The following is a 24,393-nucleotide window of genomic DNA, read 5'->3' as shown; positions in this document are numbered from 1 at the left end:
ATGTAACGATGAGGATTGTGACAAAATGTATTGCTAATCGCTTGGCAAGGGTGATGGGCTCACTGATCAGTGAATCTCAGAACGCTTTTCTCCCAGGCAGAAACATTAGTGATAATATCCTCGTGGCACATGAAGCCATTAATAAGATAACAACGCACCGGTATGGACGACAAGCTCTATGTGCTTTTAAAGCGGATATGAGTAAGGCATATGACCGGGTTCGATGGGATTTCTTGGAGGCGGTCTTGGTAAAGTATGGTTTTCCTCAATCTTTGGTAACGCTTATGATGAATTGTGTTACTTCGGTGAGCTATGAAATTTTGATAAATGGGATCCCACTTCCACAATTCAAGCCTCAGTGCGGTCTTCGACAAGGTGATCCCTTATCCCCTTACTTGTTTATTCTATGTATGGAAGTCCTCTCCAGAAATATTGCACATGCTAATGAGCTACGACTGATACATGGAATTCAATTAGTTAGGGATGTGCGACCTATTACACACCTCTTTTTTGCGGATGATTCAATTTTCTTTTTCAAGGATAAAGAGGAAACTGTAACTCACCTGGTGCAAATTATTAATGATTACTGCAAAGCGTCTGGGCAACAAATAAATGTGGAAAAATCGGGAATTCTATTTAGTCAAAATACCACTCTGCTTAAGGCCCAGACGATTATGAAAGCCTTCAGTATCAAGAAGAATAATGGAATTGGGAAATATCTTGGGATCCCGGCGGAATTTAAAGAGTCTAAGCAAGGGATCTTTGCAGCCCTTATTGATCATGTCACTAGACGAGTTTCTTCGTGGAATGGAATTTTTCTATCACCAGCTGGACGTAGGGGTGGGCACCGGTCCAAAACCGGACCGGACCGGACCGGAACCGGTTTGGACCGGAACCGGAATCGACAAAATTCATGGACCGGGACCGGATTACAAAATTCGGACGGGACCGGACCGGAATATTCCGGTCAAGACCGGACGGACCGTTGGACCGGAATTACCCACTTTTCCAAATTCGGTCCAAAAATTCCGGTCTATTGACCGGATCGGACCGGTTGGACCGGATTGGACCGGAATAAAAATACAATTTTAAGAAAAAAATGCAAATAACAATAATTCGGGCATTAGGTCCAAACCGTCCGGGCCGGAAAATACGGTCCCGGACGGACGGACCGAAACCGGAATCTTGGAATATGGTGGACCGGAGACCGGACCGGAATTTTTAATTCCGGTTCGGTCCACTAGATTCGGTCCGGACGGTCCATTTTTCGGCCCCGGACGGATTATGCCCACCCCTATTTGGACGTCTTACCCCGATCTCATCGGTTCTATCCAATCTCTCAAACTACTTTCTATCGGTCTTCGAGTTCGGTAAGTGTGGCAAAAAGATTAACTCTATTTTGACACAATTTTGGTGGGCGGGATGTAAATTGGGGAATAAACTTCTTGGTGTAGTAAAAATTTCCTAAGTCCGCCGAAGAGTGCGGGTGGTCTTGGTATTCGGAATGTTCAATGTCTTAACCAAGCTCTGTTAGCCAAGCATGGATGGCGACTTGTTTCTCGTGAGAACTCTCTTTTGCAGATTTTCCGACAAAAGATTTTTGGGACAAAAGCTTTTCAAAGATGGGCTATACCCCATCAGAGGCTCTGGATGCTCTTGGGGTGTACGTAGTATCTTATATGGGCTATCCTTTGTACTGGAGAATATCGGTTGGAAGCCTGGAATCGCCTCAAACTTAAACGTGTGGTCGGAAAGATGGGTTGGGGGAGAAAGGCCGGAACCCAGAAATGAATGGCTGGGGCTCAATACCAGCCATCTTGCTATCTTACAGGTTAGAGATCTGATACTACCTGATGGTTCCTGGAACGAAGGCGTCATCAAGAGCCTATTCACGGATGAGTGGACTATGCGGATCCTGGCTGTACCGCGTTGTGAAGTAAGAATCAGGGATAAGATTTTTTGGCCTCACACGACGTCGGGTATCTTCACAGTAAAGAGTGCCTATGGATTAATTTTCGAGGAGTTTATGATCGGGCGGTGAAGCGCCAAAGACAAAAGTAGAGTAAATGACCGAAGCCGACTTTTCTGTCGGAAAATACTTTGGAAGCTGCCAATTCCACAAATGTGGAAGATTCTCCTATGGAAAATTATCACAAATGTTTTACCGACAGGACATGAATTCTACAAGCGAAGCATTGACGTGGACCCGTCATGCGGCATGTGTGACAGCGATCAAAGGACATTGGAAACGCCTGAACATCTTTTTCGAGATTGCAACTTTTCAAGTAGAATCTGGGCAGGTTCTGATCTGGGCATTCGCGTAGAAGGAACTAAGGGCGTCTCTATCGCTGACTGGATTTGTAATTGGATCCGATATCTAGCCAAAAGAGAGGAAGGAATCTATAAGGTGATGTCCTTCGTGGCTACACTATGGGCATTATGGACTATGCGCAACAGGATCAAATTTCAAAATCAGGAGATCAACCCGCACATTATCATCAATATGATATATCGGGCCATCCGGGAACGAGTGAGCATTCTGAAGAGGTCTCTTGATAAAAAAACGGAAAGAAGTAACAGGAGACCGAATGAGGAAAGGACAATTCAAGAGGAATCTTTGGCTATTAGGGATGGGCATCCTGTGTGTATTCTCGGTAAGCCAAGCGGATGTGCTGTGATACGGGTGAAGGTTGATGCTAGCTGGAACAGGAATTTTGAGGCGGCCTTTGGATGGATTGCCTATGATAATATGGGGAGTGAACTGGGGCGGAGACAGGTGCACACGAAAGCAGAATCGGCTTTACAGGCTGAAGCCATGGGGGTCCGAGATATTCTTCTGTGGGCGCAAGAGTGGAGACATCTTCATCTGGACATTTCTTCGGATTGCTTGCAGCTTATCAATCAACTGGCAGGTGCTGACAAGGATGACCATAGGATTATGGGCATTCTTGAGGACATTCGTGCTTCCTATAGTTTCTTTCATTGTCTATGTTTTAATTTTATCCCGAGGCGGTTAAATGGTATTGCGCATAATCTTGCAAAGCAAGCCATGAAACTGTGAAAACCTTATTTACAGCTGTAAAAAAAAAAAAAAAAAAAAGTTATTTTCGAGAGGGGGTGTTTTGGTGTTTGTATATAATAATGTAGATTGTAATGGTAAATAAACTAGTGATATGGGTAATGGTGATCCATATTTTTTTAACCATTTTTAGAATTTCTGGAGCATTTGGGAGATGCATATGATATTGAGATTTGAGACCATGTGTAATGTTATCTTTTGCAGCTCAAATGGTAGACATTAATTCCTCTATTACTATTTGATGCCGTAAAATTGGCGTCTTTTGTGGATGTCATTATGCATGTGTGCGCAATTGCACATTATTGAAAAGTATATTGGTCCTTTCTATGCCATCAATAAATATTTGTGTCTCCAAGGAAAAGGGATGTGCATTTCTAGGTTCAATTCACTATTATTGGAATGTCAAGAGTTTGCCCATGTTATTAACTCCGCAAGAATTTTTTTTGGAAAGCTCCTTATATTTTGGAATCATTTTTTAAAATAATGTACAAAAATAAAATAATTATCGTTTCGGTTCGGAATGAAACTTATTTATCATATTGGTGTCCACCTAGGCTTGGTATATCCAAACCTCTTAGGGGGTGTTTGGTTCACCCAAAAAAGGTATGAGGTATGGGTTTGGAATGAGCCAAACCCATACCAAGTGTTTGTTTGGCAAATACAAGGGTTTTATACCCATACCTCAAACCCATGAGGTATGGGTTTCTCATACCCAAGGAGGGGGGTGGGTATGAGATTGATACCCACGGGTATCAAACTAAATTGATCAAAAATATGAAAAAACAAATTATAGCATATTGTAAATCCAATTTTTTATATACTTATTTGGTTAACTAATCATATTCATGATTTTATAATATTGAAAAATATTATTTATAATACTTTAATTTACGCATTTTAACCTTAATTGATGTTCAAACCCATACCACTCAAAAATGAACCAAACACAAGGTATGAGGAATCAAGTTCCAAACTCATACCACCCGGGTATGATTCCTGATTCCAACCTCATACCCGTGCACGAAACAAACGCCCCTTAACCTACCCAACACTTCTTTGATGACCAATCTCCCTCAATCTCTCACCTCCCTATGGACCACCTTACCACCAGTCACCACCACACCAACCTCCGCCATACGTCACCCAGGCTCCATGACGGGAGTTGCCGTACTCAGACCAAAATCACAACCCCAACTCCGAGTCTCCGACCACTGACATTCTCGACACAAACTCACCACCACCACGTCACAACTGACCCACCACCACAGCAAACCCACCACCACTTCAGACCACCACAACGAACCCCTCAAAATCGTGTCACATTCCCCAAAATCCGAATCCTACTCTACGCAGCCCCGCTCTCCACGCGACCACCACCCGTACCAAACCTCTAAAACCGCCCTGAACAACCACACTTTCACAAATAATTAAAGTAGGAACTCTGAGTATTGCTTTTGTTGGGGAAAATCTAGAGAGTTTTTTTCTTCTTTTAATTTCGAGTTCGGGTCTCGGGGACGATGGTGAGGAGGATGAGGGGTGGATGGCGCCGGGAGGATCGGTGGCGGAAGTGCACACCGACCATGGAAAGTGGTGGTTGGGGTAGTCGTAAAGGTGGGAGTAGTGGTGGTGAGAGGGTCTGATATGGTGGGCCGAAATTAGGAGTATATGGATTGGTTTTGGTTTGGAAATTGTCCAACCCTAGTTGGACCCCATTTTGACAATTAACTTTCTCTCCAAACCAAAATGACAATTAATTTATTTTTCAGCATTATTTTAATAACGATTTTTCTAATCTATGCCCACTAGGCATAGGATAAGAAACCCAAAGAAATAAATGATATTTTTATGGGAAATTGCAATATCAACTACTTTTACTTTGATTTACAAGAAAATACATTTATTACTTTCTATTTTGGGTTTCTTATCCTATGCCCACCGCCTAGTGGACATAGGTTAGAAAAACCCTTTTAATAAAAGCTTCTATATTTTGAGCTAAAAACAATGTCAAGAGTATCTAATACGAATATGCAGGATAATATGACGTGCCCAACTAATATACTTACATTTTTTTTATTTAAGACCATCTTAAATTACACAAAATCTCATTGAAGACTGGTGATATCCGTCACAAGCTTGTGACGGATACCGTTTCCTCTCACAAAATGCCCATTGAGAGGTGAGTGGGAAGCACATAGGGGTGCCCCACCTTGTCCCCTCTCCCTTTTTGTGAGAGGTCACAAGCTTGTGACGGGATTAGCCCGTTACAAGCAAGACTAGCTGCTTAAATTAATACGGTCCTCATAAATATAGACCTGGCAAAACGGGTCAACGGGTCGGGTTCGGGTCGGGCCAATTCGGGTCGGATCAGTTCGGGTTTCTCATTGATTTCGGGTTAACTCGGGTTAAGACGGGTCATTTCGGGTTTTGGGTCTGTTTCGGGTTTGTTGGTCGGGTCAGTTCGGGTCAAACGGGTCGGGTTGTTTCGGGTCGGGTCATTTTCGGGTCAATGAATAATAGAGAAATAGTCATTTCAAGCCTTTTCGGTTTAATTGGAGTTATATTTTGTCGGGTCATTTTCGGGTTTGGTGGTTTCAGATCGGGTCATTTTCGGGTCGGGCCAGTACGGGTTAAAAAAGCTCGGGTCGGGTCCATTCGGGTTGTCGGGTCACATTCGGGTGATGCAATTCGGGTCACTTCGGGTCTCGGGTTAGCTTTTTCGGATCGGGTCAATCAAGTCGGGTTACTTTTACAAGGTCTACTCATAATTGATTTAAATAATATTAGAAAATAAAAGGAGGCCATCGGTTGAGCAAATGAATGATTTTGTTGCTATGAAATGGAAAACAATTGTTATTCCTATTTAGTTTAAAGATTTTCTTCTCAAACTAGGTGGATTTTATTCTTAAGGGTTATCCTTGGAGAATGGGGCAAATTACATCATTTTGAAGCAATTCCTTCTAGATCTTTCTGTACTGGTCTTAAAAAGTATTCCCTCTTATTCAATATAAACTTCTCTATTTCCTTTTTCCGTCTATTCGTAATAACTTCCTTATTTCCTTTTTTGGTAAGTGTTTGTGTGGTACAAATCATCAATATATATTATCTATCTATATTATTAAAGGAAGTTTTTTTCGAGTGATTATAGAGTCTCCAACTTTTGCAAACTACCGCAAATAAATCTATATCTTAATAATTTTTAAAATAAAGTATTTATGCAATAGAGTTTGAGAGATGTTCAAACTGGAAAAATAGTACCGAAATATATCACAATATATAAAGCGGTATGATGATATCCTACCAAGCACACTTTTTTCTGTCTAATTCTATTCTTTCTTACTTTCCTCTTTGTTTCATTGCAATTTATTTATTTGTCTGCAATCGTGTTGTTTTGTTTGTTGCAATTATTACGTTTGTGAATCTAATTGTTTTTACTTAATGTCAGATCCATGAAGAATATCAAGCAATCTCACAATACTCCGACCTGCATATTAGACATGAAAGTAATCTCAAAATTCGGTATCAATTCTTCATCCACGCCTTATGCAGATTTTTTTTTGTTGGTAATTTTTAGCATTTAAAATCTCAAACATGAGATCTTTTGTCGTTTTCCTCTGCTCTAATGATTTTTATTTTGAGAAAGCAATTTTACAAATTTGAAGTAATCTATTTTATTGCTATATTTACTTACTAACATATGATATCAAACTTATGTCCTACAGTTTGGCCGCATATTGGTGGTACGGTATGCATGAAGTTTTATCATGATAAACCAACACCTAAGTTTTACGTTGCCTATTTGCAACCTTCTTGAATCTTATTGTATACATACTTATATGGGCTACTAGAACTAAAATTACGAGGTGATTTTTTTTGTATATATATTCCCTCCTATTCAGCTTAATGTTTTTAACCCCTGTTTTATGCAACTCTGTCATATTGTTATTATTATTATTTAGAATTTTGACGTAATGACATTTATGCTATATTCTATGTGCTATTTTTAGGACAATTAATTTGTGTCTTTTTATCTTTGTAGGTCTAATAGAGCATGTAAAATAGATGCAACTATGAAATACAACTCAATAGATTTCTTTATGTATTATTTTAAATAAGTTGACGGTCTTTATAAATAAGTAAAAGCATTATTTTGGTTCCGTATTACTTTTATGAGTGGCACAATACTATAAGAAAAAATGAGCGGCACTTTAACTTTTAGTTTTCGTTTCTTCATGTTTATTTCATGATTCTTGATTATCAGGTTTTGTGTGACTATTTACAATATCCTAACGAAAAGAATTTAATGTTGGGTTTTCGTGCAGAAATTAGCCGATGATTTAGGGTTCAGGAGGACTTTAGTAAAACGATTCTACTTCGATCATCTAAGACACTATCCTCCATTAAAATAGAAGTTCTATTATACTTTAAAAGCTTTGTAGTGCTACATAAAAAAAAATAAAAAAAAAAATAAAAAAAAGAAAGAAAAAAAAAAGGTAGATACGATATACCTGGATGTTTACTACTCGGGATCATCCCTTTTATCATCAACAAGATCAATTATAATTATAAATACAATCATACTCCTATTTAAAGCTACTTTATACTTGCGTTGCGAAGGCATAATTATGATTGATCTTTGCAATTGTAGGTCAATAAAGAGTTTGGTGTATTACTTTCAATAATATTGTTAATTGTTAATTTTTTTGCATTGTAATCATCCGTATATGTTACTCAGACACATGTTATGGAATATAACTCTACTTTAGCTATTTGTACTCCCTCATCATAAACTGGTGACATAGTTTAATATTTATATCCTAATGTTTTCCAAGAAAAGAAATCATTACGTATATGTTTTTCCAGGCACGGCCCAGGGGCCGTGCAAGCGGTGCGGCTGCACAGGCCCCCAACTTGAAGGGGCCCCAATCGTAAGAAATACCCGTGTTAGTTAATAATTAATTTAACGCTTATTTTAACATAATAATCAACTTGACTCAGTGGTAAGAGTAATGGTACATATTGCCAATGGTCTTGGGTTCGATTCTTGGGAATTGAACTCGGGTGGTATTGCCTCTTTATCAAATTATTCTATTAATAAAAATGGTACTCGGGGCCCCTTTTTAAGATTTCGCACAGGGCCCCCAAAATTACCGGAACGGCCCCGTGTTTTTCTAAAAAAACGACTAAAGTCACATCCATCCTGAAGGAAATCAAATAATTTTACTTTTAATCGATTATAAAGAGTCCAATACTAAATTGAAGAGAAAAATAAGTATCCTAATAAGTAAGAATGACATATATATATATAAATATATATATATATATATATATATATATATATATATATATATATATATATATATATATATATATATATATATAAGAGAATGAACATAGTATCATATTTTAGCCATCATCTTTATCAGATGTATAAGTTGGGTCCAGTTAGGATTTAAGAGTATTTATTAGTGATTTAGTGTGATTGTCAATTTGAGAATGGGTTACGTAAGAATTAGAGTACATACAACTGATACAAGCAATGTCAAAAGTTTTCCAACGAGATAATTAAGACACCAAATCCATAAACAACAATAGCCATACATTGTTATATTGGAGTATATCACCATTCGAAGAATATTAGACACAATGTTTATAACAAGTAGTCCTATAATGAAATGATTTTATGTGAAAATGAGCGTGATATTATTCAATGATTTAAGAGAAAAAATAATGTCAAGGACTAAACACAAAAAATATTTTAATTGATAATAGAAGTCCTACTTTAAAATCCTATTTTTACAATTAAAGTTGGCTGGTATGAATGGTGAAGGCTCTCATCTCTTAAACAAGTGGTCAGAGATTCGATTTCAAACTCTTACGAATGAAAAAGCCAAACTTGGGAGGGGTCAATCCATTAAATTGCCTTCAATACTCCAAATGAGATTGCCCCAAATATCGGATCCAACTGTCGGTAGGGGATACTCTTGGTAAACACTAAAGAAAAAAAATACTTCCTCCTATTCACTCATTTCCTCTCCTTTCTATTTTGCACAAGAATTAAGAAAATGATTTTGGACCACACAAAACACTCTATTCCACTCTATCTCAGACGTAATTAAATTTGGACCATACAAAAGTTACCAAAAAAAGAAAGAGGGAAGAACCCGACTTACCTAAACAGGAATAAGGGAGTACTATTTTTGCACAAGTTTTATACAAGTTTGATTTTATGGAAGATAATCTACAAGTTTTATGTGTCTTTGTAATGGTTGAATGTAAACATATAATTTCCGTGTTTTTTCTTATCAAGGCATTCACAAAGTAGGAAAATAATAAGATAAGAATTTAATTAATTTACTCAAAATATTATGAAATATACCATTGGAGTTCTTTTAAAATTAGAGGCAATTACTTGGTTTTTCTTAGTTGTTTTTAATCTTTAGTCATTCAATGTGTATCTTAGGCCCTATTCTTTTGGACTAAATTTCAACATATTTCAGTTTAGTTTAGTTTAGTTCAGTTATATTTAATTCAGCTCAGTTCAGCTCAATTCAGTTCAGTTCAATTATTTTCAGCCGAAAAGAACTGGGCCTTAAGTTAGGCACTTTATTCAGATGAAAGATCTGAAACATCATACGATGAAAGCAAAAGCAAATGACTCATAGGATATTACAAATAGGCCCGTGCATCGCACGGGCATTAAATCTAGTCTAGTATATAACTAAAGGAGGCTTTTTTTTCTAATTATACTATTAACATTAGAATTAGGAGATAATTAATTATTTACAATTTTTCTATTATAATTAGGAATATAATTTTCCTATTAGAAATGAGAATTAATTAATTATTTTACAATTTTCCTATTAGAAATAGGAAATAAATTAACAATTTATTAAGGCATTTTTTTCCTAATCATACTATTAGAATTAGGAGATAATAATTATTTAAAATTTTTCTATTATAATTAGGAATATGATTTTCCTATTAGGAATGAGAATTAATTAATTATTTTAAAATTTTATTATTAGAAACACGAAATAAATTAATTATCTACAATTTATTAATACTAAAAAATTATTCATTAGTATCTGTTCACTTTTTATTAAATTCGAAGGAAAAAAAACCTTTGATATATTTATAATATCCAATTTTATGACAACTTCCGATTAAAAAAATGAGGTATTATGAGGCTAAAAGGTCCTAGGCTGAACTGGGTTGTGACAAATGTGCATGCATAATACGTACTACATGAAATTTACTCATGTAAAGAGAAATGAACGCTGAAATATGTCCCTACGTCTTTTGTTATTGTTAATGTCATATTTAATTATACATAATACGAAGTTTATTTTTCAAATGTCATACGTATTTCTCCTACTAATTTTAAAGTTATTTCCCTCACAATACACTTCAACTTCTATTGATAATTTATTATTATATTATTTACATTCATTTGTCATTATATAAAAGTATATTAATCAAAATTTAAATAAGATATTCACAAATTATTGATAAGTACAAAGTTTGATATCTATTTTTCAAGGAGTATTAAAAGATAAAGAAAGTTGCTGCTAATATGCAAATCGAAATATCATATTATGACAAATGAGTAAATGTTTTGAAAAACTTTATTGTGCGATTGTTTTACAATTTAAAGTAAAAATGGTACCATGAGTAATAAAATAGATTTGAATGAGGCTTGAAGATAAATTAGATACACTTATTATAGAAATATGTATAAGGTTAAGATTCAATTCAAGCAACGATCAACATTAAAAAAAAAGTCATGATAAACACATAAAAGGGTAAGAGTAGTCTTTCCCTAACATAGTAAAGACCGTCTCTTTCAAGCTTTTCTTCTGAAAAATTTACATACATAAAAAACGGTACTATTCAATTATATGGAGCAAACTAATTATTGTTGATGCTATAATTTTTTTTTTGTGTAAATTGGGCTCATCATCACTATAATTTAGGGAGAAATACAAATTGGGGAAGGGTGAGACATATTCGTCATGCATAATACGATGATTTAACCACCTTTAGGCAAAAATTTAAAAATAAATGAAAAAAAATTAAACCTAAAAGGGGGTCATGTACTTGCCAACTCTTCTATAGTTCTCTACTGCATTAATATTTTCATGAAGTTTATGACATTTATTTCATATTAATAAAAAAAAATGATTATACTGCTTCGTACAATTCGTGATTTATAACTTTTAGCTAACTTATTTGAACTTGCTTAAATTTATATATTTTAAGTGAAGAATATTAATTATAAATATGATAAAGATAAAGTTTGATCTTTAATTTCCTCAGAGATAAAAAAAAACTCAATTTTTATTTTCTTTATAATATATACTAATTAAAGGTCATAATGTAAAACAGAAAATTACACCACAATCTACTATTTCAATATGTCGATGATCAACACTCGAAATATCACATTTGTTATTTAAATAGTGTAAAAACTCTCAAAATGCTAAAAAAAAATGTTCAATATGTCGTTATCAAAGAAAACCTAAGTTTCTGCATTTTTTTTTTGTCATGTTCAACTTGATCTTTACGGGATGTAAAAATGATGAAGTTTAGAAAGTAGCGGTTAGTTTTCTGTTAGTTAGATGGACTTTTCAAGAGAGAGATGAAAGCTTTGCATATTAGACCGTTTTAGGTGTTAACCGAAAGGATTAAGTAGTGGGCTAAAGGTTGTTTCGAGTGGGAATGAGATTGATTGCGACGAGTTGGTTGACTAAAGGTTTTCCTTACTAGATCTAGAAAGGGGATAATAATTATGAGATAATAACATTTGAAGAAAAAAGGACAATAAAAATGAGATGGAGGTACTAAGATTTATTTATGCAAAATGAAATAAATAGCAAAGTTCGTGTGTATATATATAATATTCAAACTTATTCAGTTTACAAACATAGTACCAAAATACTTTGTTTGAGTATTTGGAATTGAGGTAGGGGAGGGGACGAGAAAAAGACTAGGAAGGGAAAAGGAGAGAGATAAGAGAGAAGATTGCTTCTTAAACTTTTCTTTGTTGAACGAGGATCCATATCATCTAGAGTAAAGATTGGTGTTTCATGGAGCTGAATGTGATTTATGACTTCTTAGATGTAAAACGTGGCAGAAAGGTAGTGATGTTGGTAGTGGATTGGAGGTTGTTTCAAGTAGTAAGAACTAATCACAGTGGCTAATGTTTTATTTTGCGAGTAAATTAGTGGGAAGGAGGGAGGGTGCATTTGTGGAGGGTGATGAGTTTAGCGAGGACAATGATAATAAATAAGTTTATTTATCAGCAAAATATCGTTTGCATTAAAACATATAGGTAACATGAATAATAAGAAACAACCTCAAAACATCATACTGATAAACTTAATCTTGACCTCATCAATCCAAATTAAAGTAAAATCTTAATTCTAACAACATTGTCGAGAGCAAGGGTTAGTTTCCATTGGACTGTGGATTTTTCTATAAGTAGGGGTTTAGTTTTTCACTTAGTTGGATAAATTTGAGATAAGTTTCGGAGACAAGGATCGATCTTTCAAGTGATGAGATTGTTTTAGATCATGTGTGTGAATAGGGAATAAAAATAGAGATCTGCGTGAAAGATTTTGTTTCAAATGAGAAGATGGGGGCCAAGACTATTGCTATAGAAAAGGGGGGGTGTGGGTGTTGAGTCATAAGCAGCCCAAGCCATGTAGTATTATGTTGGAATTTGGTTCACATTCAAACGTATTTCTATAGTTTGACCGGGAGATATAACATTCTAACTATCTCTAAATGATTTACATAATTACATTTTGATCTGACAATGATTAAATTATGGTTGTTATTCGAAAGAAGGAGATTTGTTGCATCATTGAGTTGATTATGCAGAGTAGATATTATTGTTTTCCTTGACCAATTGAAAAACAAACAGGTATTAATGAACAAATTCTAAAAACTATCAGTCTAAGTATCATATATATAAACTTCATATTGGTTTTATTTTCCTAAAAAAAAAGTATTTTATTAATCAAACACTCTTTTATTCTTATGTCAATATTATGTTAACGGGAATTATTTGTTGGTCAGGCAGCATACATAAAATCTTAGATATGAACGATGTACTATATGTCTATATTCCATTTTATTATACAATTTATCACACATTATTTTAACATCCGTACAACGCACGGGCAAGAAAACTAGTTTAATTGTATGGTGGGGTAGTGTATTTGTATGGTCCAAATTTATTTATATGGTAGGGTAATGTGTTTCCTTAATTTTTGTGTCATAATGAAAGGGAAAGTTTATTATGAATAGGAGGGTGTATTATATACTCCGTACACTCTTTAAGCTATACCCTAACAGTTATGCATATCATAGCCTTTTGAATCTGAACTAGTTTTAAACCCGTGCAAAATTGCACGGGTATGTATTTGGGCCGGTATTAATGTTTTTGGATCTATTTTTTTTTTTTTTTTTTTTTGCATTTGTATTGTAATTATCTAGTTGGTCTAAATCAGCGATCTACATAATTAATGTTTACACTTGTTTCAAATACGTACGTGTTCACATGCAATAGTTTAAAATGAAATAACGTAATATACTATTGTAAATAAAATTTGCATACTTAAAAAACTTTACATCCCAAAAAAAGAAATATAATTTAATAATCAACTTTAACCTAGGCAAATTATTCTAAAAATTGAAAATTTTCATGATAGTGGTTCTCGGGGATTTGACATTGATTGTTACGTATTTTTCGTAATCACCAAGTTTCTTGGAGGTATGAACACCTATATTCGTCAAGCATAAAGGCAAAGACGAATTATTTCATTAATTTCTGTAAAATATTCACATTATTTGTTATTAAATCTCGTAAGTAATGTAATTTATTCACGTAATTATGTAATTTTATTAGTAACTATGTAATTCAGTCCGATTATATGTAATTACTTTCATTTATTTCGATTTGTAATTCATTCTGTTTATATGCAATTTCTTTTACTTCTGCCGATTATCTATTTATTTCATTAACTATGTAATTCAGTCCGATTATATGTAATTACTTTCATTTATTCCGATTTGTAATTCATTCCGTTTATATGCAATTTCTTTTCTTTCTGCCGATTATCTATTTATTTCATTAACTATGTAATTCCGTCCGATTATATGTAATTATTTTCATTTATTTCGATTTTTAATTCATTCCGTTTATATGCAATTACTTTTACTTCTGCCGATTATCTATTTATTTCATAAAATATTTTCTATGACATAATTTGTCGCATGTTTGTCAGAGACGATTTAAAGAAATAAACTCTTTCCACGTAAACGGGACCTACCATTACCTGAATTTCCCAAAAAAAAAAAAAAAAAAAAAAAAGGTTTGGATGAATGACATGGCGCATCCTGTATTGAGTATTGTCTTTTCAATTAATATAGATAAGATTTGAAATCTGTAAAATTCCTCAATATAACACACTCTTAGTGAACCACATATGTATATTGCTTTCGTTATAACACACTCTTAATTTTTGTGTCATAATAAAAGGGGAAGTTTATTATGAATGGGAGGGAGTATTATATACTCCGTACACTCTTTAAGCTATACCCTAACAGTTATGCATATCATAACCTTTTGACTCTAAATTTGAAATCTGTAAAATTCCTAAATATAACACACTCTTAGTGAACCACAAAATGATGTAGAAGAAACAAAGAGACAGACAATGAAGACGACTAATGATAACGTGTTCAAACTTTCTTCTTGAAGAACGACATTATATTACCTTGCTTAGGATCCTTAGTATTTGCTCCTTTCTTACCACCAGCTTTTCCTGCTGCATGGGCTGGCGCAGTGTTTCCGGTTGCTGGAGACGTTTTAGTCGTGGCCGCCCTGAAAGACCGTTAATGGAAAAATAAGACATTCTAGCAAGAAGTTGCAAAATTATACTCCTTCAGACTCTTTGAAAGCTTTCCATGCAAATCTTTCAAAACACAACTAAAAAAAATCATGGGTACAATAATGCCCATTTTTCCTTTCTGTCATGCTGATCATCCTTGAGCTGTAGTGGACAAATATTTTGATTTTTTTGTCACTTTCATTAAAAGAAGTAGCCCATATAAACATCAGGGAAATAATGTGGAGCGTTTTAAAGAATTGAAGGGAGTAAAAAGACTGTATAATGGATATAAACAGAGGCAATATACAAAAAAAACACACTGCATAATGTACCTCTGAACAGGAGCAACAACTGCATTGTCTTCAGTCTTCACAGTTTGGCTATTAGAATTCTTCCCTGCATTACTGGGATTCATATCCTCCTCTTTGCCTTCCCATACCACCTCAGTCACTACAAGTATAAAAGGAACATAATTATATCACTTGGATGACCGACTTCAAAGACAAGCAGGGATGACAATAGATTAGATTCGGATTGGGTTGCATGATTGAAACCGATACACCTTCTTATTGGATCATCAATCCAAATCCAAAGCCAAACCCGATCCAAAACACATTATCACAGCCTAATATTGATCAAAAACATTTTTATATAATTCAAATCTAAAATCTTATGCTAAACTTGATCTGACAGACCAGCAACTTACTCATAAAGCAAAAGCGATAACTTTCATTGTTCTGACAGGCAGAAATAGCAAAACTAGTAGGATCAATTATCTACGATATATCCTAGCAAAATAATATAGATTCTCATAAAGCAAAACAGATAACTCTCTCCATTCAATCATTTTTAAACATTTGTGGAATACATGTGAGTTATATTTTAATCAAATGTATAAAATTGATTGGATTGGAGGGAGTACCAGTTAGTATTCGAAATACATAGAACAAATGAACTTTTTTTGAGGTATACGACAAATGAACTTTGTACTGACCAACAAAGTATTTACAACGAAGACAAGGGAAAGCACAAGAAACATTGGACAACATTCCAGGCCCAAGAAAAATACCGATAGAAAATAATATACCTTCTCTTCCACGTTCATCAATTCGGGTTTTCAACACTTTCCTCCTTTTAGGTGAACCTGGAGCACGATCTGTAGTATTGTTCTTATTACTAGTACTGACAGCTGCTCTCTGAGGAACCTCTTTTACTTCTGCAGAGACCAAACTCACTTTCTTGCCTTGGTCGAGAGCTGCAAAATCCTTCTTAAAGGGATTGTTTGCTTCAGAAGATGTCACTTTCTCATCTTTTATTATTGGTATAGTTTCTTTCTGCTCATTGTTCAATATGTTATCCTCAAATAAAATTGTTTTGTTCTTTTGTTTTAATTCTGGAACCAATTTTTCTTTTGGAGGATCAGGTGATCCTAAATTTACTGCATTCTCAAAATCTTCTTCATCAGAATCATCAAGTACTACCCTTCTCTTCTTACCACCATTACCATTTGAAGCTCTCCGGAAATTGACATCTGGTTCATTGTCATCACTGCTGCCAGCCTCTAAATTTTCAATGGTGCAAATTTGAGCATCTGCACTATCAGGAACACCTGTAACAATATACACCTTAAGTAAACAAATTTCGAACAAAGAAAAGAAAAATATCACCTAAGTTTCTATTTTGCCCTAGTCAAACCCGGTGCTAATATTCTTGTATTTACCGTTACCCACTCAATTCTATCACCAAGATGTCACTAGACTTTTTATATCCATGTTAATATGTAACAGGGGCTTACTTCTTGTAACTTTTATACGAATCAAATGAGTTATGCTACGGAATCAATTTAGACATCAGTTAGAAAATAATGCAAGGAAACGAAACTGGATCTCTAAATTCTTAAAACCAATGTGTTAATAGTCCCTCTGTCCATGGTCCACTCATTTGTCTCGCACAACATTTTAGGAAATTTATTACTTTCTCCATCCCATTATTATTGTCCTACTTTCCATTTGAGGAAGGATTTAACAAATAGGATAAAATTACTATTCTACCCCATTAATTAATAACAAAAAGGACAATCCAATTTTGATAAGGTGAAAGGTAGTTAAAAACTTAGGGGTATTAGTGGTAGTTTATTAATTTATCATACTAAATTAAGTAAGGGGACAACAAAATGGGATGGAGGGAGTAATATATTCAAGTTTCAAAATTTTCCCCCAAATATAATCCCTCACCTCCAGGGCTCCCAACTACCCATCACTCAACCAGTCTGCCATCACCACCCCCAGCCCAAACCAACGCCCCACACCCACCTTAACCCACCACTACATCAATAGTTGCCATCAGGGGCAGACGCAGGAATTTCGTATAAGGGGGGCACCGAACAAAAAAAATCAGTACATTATTTTTATCTTAAAAACATTTTAATATTTTGAAATTTTTTTCTATAAATTAATGTCTTAGAAATTGAAAAGAAAAAAAAAGGCAAATTAATTCGTTCCATCGATTTTTTTTCACGTCGATTTTTTCTCCAAAATGTCATAGATTCCATTAAATTTACTTTAGTTGACGATAACCACTCGTTATAATTTATAGGATATATTACATTCATGTACTTATATCAACAATAAGTACAAGTAGTTCAATGGTTAAGTAGATGGTATATTATCTTGAGGTCAAGAGATCGAATCCTTTTACTAACAAGTTTTTGCTAGATCAATAATAACAATAAAAGTTACTCGTCTATATACTCAGCCCAGGAAAAAAAAATTAATTAACTGATATCTGACAGTTTTTGCTAGATCAATAATAACAATAAAAGTTACTCGTCTATATACTCAGCCCAGGAAAAAAAAATTAATTAACTGATATCTGACAGTGCCAGTCGAACACAGGACCTGGCAAATGCACATTCATACCCTCAACCAACTGATCTACTACAACCTAGGTAGCACGGACACTTCTCCTAATCAGCTGTCCCGTGTCCGACACCGACACTCCTCGGACACACGTCGAAACGTGTCGGACACCTACAAAGCCGTGTCTAACTTTCTACATTTATTCGAGCACGTGTCCGACGCGTGTCCATGACATTTGGACATCATTTGGGCTGAATGATGTTCTTTAAGCGTGTAGTGAGCTATCAAAAGAGATTGATTAAAAGATTCGTTTGGATGGTAAATGAAAACGAGTTATAATCAAAGGCAAGTTTTAGCTTCACTTATTTAAATTTAATATCAAATACTTTTATAAAAATAAAATCAAACGTTTATAATTATAAAATATATATTTTATTAAATTTAAATAACGTGTCCCGTGTCCTAAATATCAAGGGATGCCGTGTCACGTGTCCGTGTCGTATCCGTGTCCCGTGTCCGTGTCCGTTTTGGTGCTACCTAGACTACAACTTCATGCACTATTATCATACTCATAAATATTTATTTCTAATATTTCATGGTGGGCACCCACCCGGGCCCTCCCAAATCCGCCCATGGTTGCCATCATCCCCGATCTGCTCACTGTTTACAACACCACCTGACCTAAGACACTTAACTTAGCACTCACGCAGTCACGCATCACCTAGCCACTGTCAGACCACCATTCGAAGCCCAGAAATAACTAACCTTCACACTCAACGACATATTTACCGAAAACCACCAGCTTGAGCCCAGATGTCGTCCCTCGTCCTAACGACGTCCACTGTCGACCCCTTCAACCTCCACCACAGTCAGAACTGCTCCTGGGTCATAATTTAGTGTTCGTGGTCGAGCGGTTGGTTGTGAATGAATGAATGGAGTGGTTGAGTTTGTTTGAGTGCCAGGCAGTTATAAATGGTGGATTGAGTGGTGATGGTTGTAGGTAGGAGGATTGAGTGGTAATTGTAGACTTGGTGGGCAAAGCGGTAATTAGGGGTGGCAGTGGTTGTGTTGTCGGCAACTATAGTGGTAGACTGGGAGTGTTATGGTGGCTTGGTGAGAGGTAAGTTTGGTGGCTGATGTATTGGTGGGAAGTGAGGAGAAGGTGGCAAGGGTTATGGGTTGAGGGTAAAATTGTAACTTCAAGAGTTAAAACTTGCTAAATAAGGAAATGTATACAATTAACTGGAAATACCCAAATTGGAATAGGTATACGGTATACATATGAATGGCAAGGAGGAAGTGACATCTAGTCTGGTACAGAGTTGCTCTACAGGATGCATTTCATAGTCAACAGATGTCTAAAATATTTTTATGCAGATGTGAAGATACTCATGAGTTTGAAACCCGTAAACATCAAAACTGCCCTTGTGACTCTCTTAACAACAAAAAAATAAGTTGTCTATTGCTCAACAAAAAAATTCTGAAAATGGACTCACCACAGTTTTGAGCAGCATCTTTGTCTTCTTTATAGGAGTTTGATTTTGAAGATGCACGACCCCATAAATTTGCCAAAGAACCTCCTGTTGGACTCTTGTCACTATGACTTCTCTGTTTAGACAGAGAGACAGGAAGTTTATCTTTAGCTACCTCCTTCTGGAGATCACGAGCAGCAGGCTTATCAGTTACATTTTTCGTAGAGGTTGTGTTGGACTGCAGACGCAAATTTGGGCTTGAATGTAGCAGCTTTTTCTGAGGCTGTGGAATAGAACTAATTTGGTTGGCCAAACTACCTCTAACCTGACCAGAAGCACCGGCCCCTTTAGCCTTCATAGCTGTCATTGGTAAAGAATCTACATCATCAGCATTACGCTTAACAAACAAATTTGAAACCCCACTGAACCTGAACCAAAAAGGACCAAGAAGTACATCAAGCCACATTCATAGGGCGATATGAGCAGACCACACTTAACAATGCTTAGGTGAAATACACTACCAACACATTTATACAAAGTATTGGAAGTGTATATAAGTAAGCTGATCCAGCAAATTTAGCTTTACACCTTTACCTATTATTGCTGAGACAATTAACTTCTGTCAAAGCTTGCTTGGAGAGCTCCTCTGTTTGAATAAACTCCGCGTTCCATATAGCTGCTACATCATTTGGAATACAACTTTGAACACTGTAAACTTGGACCGAGCAATTACCATCAAAATCATGCTTGGCCTCTGGAAATAGTCAACAGAATTTTGTTTTATTAGGTGTAATTATATGCAAGCCTAAACATACAAATCAGCATTTTCTAAACTGTGTTGTAAAAGCTAATCAAATCTCCTTCCATGGACCATCATGAGCCTACAAGAACAGCATTTATAAACAAGGGAGGGAAGAGAGCCGATAAAAGAATCCTTTCCCTAAACAAAAGTGTGGAGTTAACCTATGACTCATCGACTTGGGTAGAAGTGTAGTACAGGGGTAAGTATCGAAGTTCCAGACTCGGCAAGACTCAAAATTTCAAACACGGGGACTCTGATTTAAAATTAAGGATATAGTTGCAGAGATACGTCTATAAAACAAAATATATCAACAGGTTTGGAATTTTTGTAGAGTTTTTTTAAGTTAAATAGATAGATGTTCAATCAATTTGGGGGTCTACAAGAAAGGGAATGGGAATCATACTCTCCTATTCCTTTTATGGTAGTTTGTTTCACTTTTTTTCGACTGTTTCCCCTCTTCATTCTTTCCCACCGTCTCCCCAACTCCAACCACTACAGCTTTCAGCACCTCCCCACCTCCCCTCCTCGCCGGCGATTCACCTCTTCACCATCTGTGTCGAAACCATAGCCCCACCGTCGGGCGTCGACCATCACATCCCTCACCGGAAAAACAATATCTCTACCCCGGAAACCTTTTTCCCCAACCCCAAACACACCATGGGATTTATAAAGTGGGGGTCATGGTGGTCGGCGATGGGGAGAGAATTTCAATGAAGGTGGCCTGATGAGGGAACGAGGGTGAATTGGGGACGGGGAAGGGAAGCGGAGCCCCGGCGACTGTGGGGCATATGAGCCGCAAGTCGGCGATTGGAGCGATGAAGGGCCGCCGTTGGTGGTGGTGGTTATGGGTAGTGGTGTGTTTTAATGGTATTTGAATGGTGGTTGTTGGGTTTCCATGGTGGGTGAACATTTCCCATTATGTTCCAAACCAAATAAGCCTTTTAATCAAAGGGAATTCAATTTCTTTCCCCTTGTTTCCCTTTCTTATTCCCTTTCCCCACTCGGAACCAAACTCCCACTAAAGGTTTCATACACGATCTAATTTTCTACTTAAGTCATGCATGACTCCTTTTTTTTAGCTTTTCTAGAAGAAGTGTAGAACTAGAATAAAATTTTTTATACGAAAAATATTGTATTTTGTGATTCATCAGAACTGAAATCATAGACAAAATGCAGGCAGACAAATGAAAAGAAATGATTGGTGCTTCTATATATAAGTTAGCCAGAAAGTAAATGGACTATCCGATGAACTTGGGATTGGTTTGATATCAGAAAGTGAACGAGATATGACAAATGAGATGAAAGAGATATGACAAATGAGATCTCTTTTGATATCAGAAAGTGAACTGCATCAGAAAAAATCAAGAGGACTCTCTATGCACGCCGCAAGTCTGCATCAACTAAGCAATTATTCACATCTAGTGAAAACGGTAAAAGCATAAGACAGACTAAAAACTAAATAGAAGCTTCACCTTCAAGTTTGGGTTTAGGGACAAGTTTTGTCTGGAACGTTGTAGAGCCTTTTAACCAACCTGCCACAGAGTATATGACTTCTAATTCATCTTCATGTTTTTCCACTAACTCCTGAAGTAACCTAGACGAAGTCGAGACATAAGTGTCTATATAAGAAAAAAAAAACATTTTGAACAAATTTGTGGAAGTCTAGTCTCACCGCTTAGCCGCATTTGATGACACCAGAAATTTGCGACTAAGCCACTTGTATGAAACCTGCCAAGAGAGAAGTAACTTGGTCAGCCATACTCAATGCAAAAGGTAACGCAATATGACCCAAAATAACCTCAAACGAATAACAACAATACAGGATCGTCTCACTGAAGGAGGGCATGGGCAAAGGTCAAAATTTAGGCCCTTCACATAGCTTTGATGGTTAATTAATATAATAAGTAGAGAATTCAAACCTACACCACTGCTCATTAAAATGTATAATGGTCTTGACCATTATACTATAATGAAATATTTGATTCTCACATACAAAAGATAACCATAATGATACACACAGATCATTACGACCCCAAACTCTAGGGTCCTCTTCTCTAAACCAATTTATCACCTGTTAGACGGCCCTGCAACAATGCTATCCAGTGAGAACTTTTCTAGCAAAAAGTATGAAGTATAACATAAGATGACGCAGATCTTAACATCTTACAGGAACTTCTTCATGCTACCAATGACATTGCACTGTAATGTATTCTGTTATTGTTCCAACTTTGTCAACCAAGAGGTAAACAACAACAACATCAGAGCCTTAATCCCAAAATGATTTGGGGTCGGCTGACATGAATCATCCTTTAGAACCATCCATGGGTGAACGCACACCTCAAAATGCGAAAAAAATAGAAAAGGAAAAATGAAAAACAAAAGGGAGAGCAAAACATAATACAAAAGTCAAGGTAAACTTATAGGTTTTAAAATCGAAGTCCGGATTTCTTTTATAAAAACTTAAAATTTAAATCGAGAATAAAGATTAAAACGATTTTGAAAACCGAAGTAAAATTTAAGGGTCCGGATACCTTAAAAGTAGACCAAGTAAAATATATAAGAAAGTGGTTGGTAAAAAAAGTATAATAAAGGAGAAAAGAACAAATAATTTTTTTAAAAATTAAATAAAAACACTAAATATGTCAAATAACATCAAATACTAAAAATCCACATGTATCATTTCCCTCCATTGTGCCCTCTCCGTCACCATTCTCTCCTCAAGCCCTAGAAATCTCATATTGTGCTCTATCACTCTCAACCATGTCTGTCTCGGTCTCCCTCTACCCCTAGGAACCTTTTTTGTTTACTGGTGCGTCCATAGGTCTCCTTCTCACATGGCCAAACCATCTTAGTCGATTTTCCATCATCTTGTCCTCTATTGGCGCCACTTTAACTTTTCCCTAATCACCTCATTCTTTAATCGATCTTTCCTTGTATGGCCGCACATCCACCTCAACATACGCATCTCCGCCATACTCAACCAAGAGGTAAATGTGCAAAATATTAGCACCAAGAGAAACATAATTTGACAAGCTCTGACATCAGAATGTATTCTACTCATCAATATTACCAGGCTGATTTCCACCCTAAGAGTTACGGAGTAGTTGTCAATACAACAAAGCTCTTGGTTGCCCAAGTGCCCAAATAGATTTCTAATCGTGATGTTACTGAAATTCACTAAATAGGCCTAGCCAGAATATCTCCAAGTAAAAGAGCACAGCTTCTCATAAAGTGGTGTCCTTTTACTGAGAGCTCTAAGCTATCGAATCGATCCAACTAACACCGCCTTCTACATAAATCTACAAAAAAAAAAATCCAGGATATTACTATAGCTTCTACATTTCTTCAATTTCTTTCCCGTCATCTATAACGACATCACATTCATCCTTACGTCCTTTAAGCTACAAATTAATCATAAGTTATAAACTAAAAATAAGTTCTTAACTTGACTCTAGATGGCTAAATGAACTTAGCTAATTTTCCTTTTAACTTCTTTAAAAACCCAAACAAAATCCTTCCACCTACCCAAGAGCAAAATACGTTAGCGCCACGGAATCCTCTCACACCGAAAATCTCAACTCTAGATTTAGAACATCAATTAATCAAACAAATCGCATAATCATACCATAACACTAATAATCCAAGGCTATAACGAGAAAAGCGAGGAACTTTGACAATCAACAAGCATTTCAACAAAAACCCAGTACCAAATTTCTAAAACCCATTAAAGTAACGACAATGAAAAGAGAAAAAAACAATATTATGCGACATGAGCAAAATTAGGGGAAAAGGGGTAAATCGAGGATAATGAAATACAAAATTAGGGCAAAATAAAGAGAGAGAAATGACCACTTGAAGGTGATCAGATACGAGAGCTTGAATCTCATCAGGAATTCCTGAGATTTCGAATTCCGACATTTTTGTGGGTTTGAGTATGAGAAGAAGTGAGAAGAGAGGAAGAGAGAGGCGCAAAGATGTTCGCAGTTTTTAGGGGTCAATACATTTCTATTTTTCCCGCCACTCCGTCCTTGTCGTATGTATATTAGCCTATTGGGTTTGGGTTCGTGGTTGACGACCAGTCGGTTCGGATCGGGTCATTATACTACAGAGCATAATCTATAATTTTTATCGAAGAGAGTGGAAATTTGTTTAACTTTTATCTTTTGGATTGATTTTGAATAAATTTCTATCTTAAGACCGATTTAAATGTTTTAAATTGATTTCATGCTTAAAACCATCTTAATTAAGAATTTGCAATTTATTATTAACTTGTAACAAGATCAAT

At 35.8% G+C, this 24,393-nt stretch overlaps 2 protein-coding genes across 2 annotated transcripts; one reads left to right on the top strand and one right to left on the bottom strand.

Moving 5' to 3' along the window:
* Positions 1-2,122: 2,122 nt before the first annotated feature.
* LOC141627707 (uncharacterized) lies at positions 2,123-3,061 on the top strand. The gene has a single exon (XM_074440932.1). It carries the CDS (start codon positions 2,123-2,125, stop codon positions 3,059-3,061), a length of 939 nt encoding a protein of 312 aa, XP_074297033.1.
* Positions 3,062-6,328: 3,267 nt separating this feature from the next.
* On the bottom strand, positions 6,329-24,115 carry LOC141633495 (uncharacterized). Its single transcript, XM_074445959.1, has 9 exons — positions 23,958-24,115; positions 21,781-21,836; positions 21,581-21,702; positions 19,901-20,060; positions 19,331-19,734; positions 16,064-16,585; positions 15,309-15,426; positions 14,863-14,969; positions 6,329-6,560 (listed from the first exon to the last, which is right to left on the bottom strand). Exons 1-9 carry the CDS (start codon positions 24,024-24,026, stop codon positions 6,508-6,510), a joined length of 1,611 nt encoding a protein of 536 aa, XP_074302060.1. The 5' UTR covers positions 24,027-24,115; the 3' UTR covers positions 6,329-6,507.
* Between the last annotated feature and the right edge of the window lie 278 nt (positions 24,116-24,393).

Source organism: Silene latifolia, chromosome Y (assembly GCF_048544455.1).
Source record: "Silene latifolia isolate original U9 population chromosome Y, ASM4854445v1, whole genome shotgun sequence".
Classification (NCBI taxonomy): domain Eukaryota; kingdom Viridiplantae; phylum Streptophyta; class Magnoliopsida; order Caryophyllales; family Caryophyllaceae; genus Silene; species Silene latifolia.
Note: the sequence above shows the minus strand (reverse complement) of the source record. Positions and strands in the feature narration are given on the sequence as shown.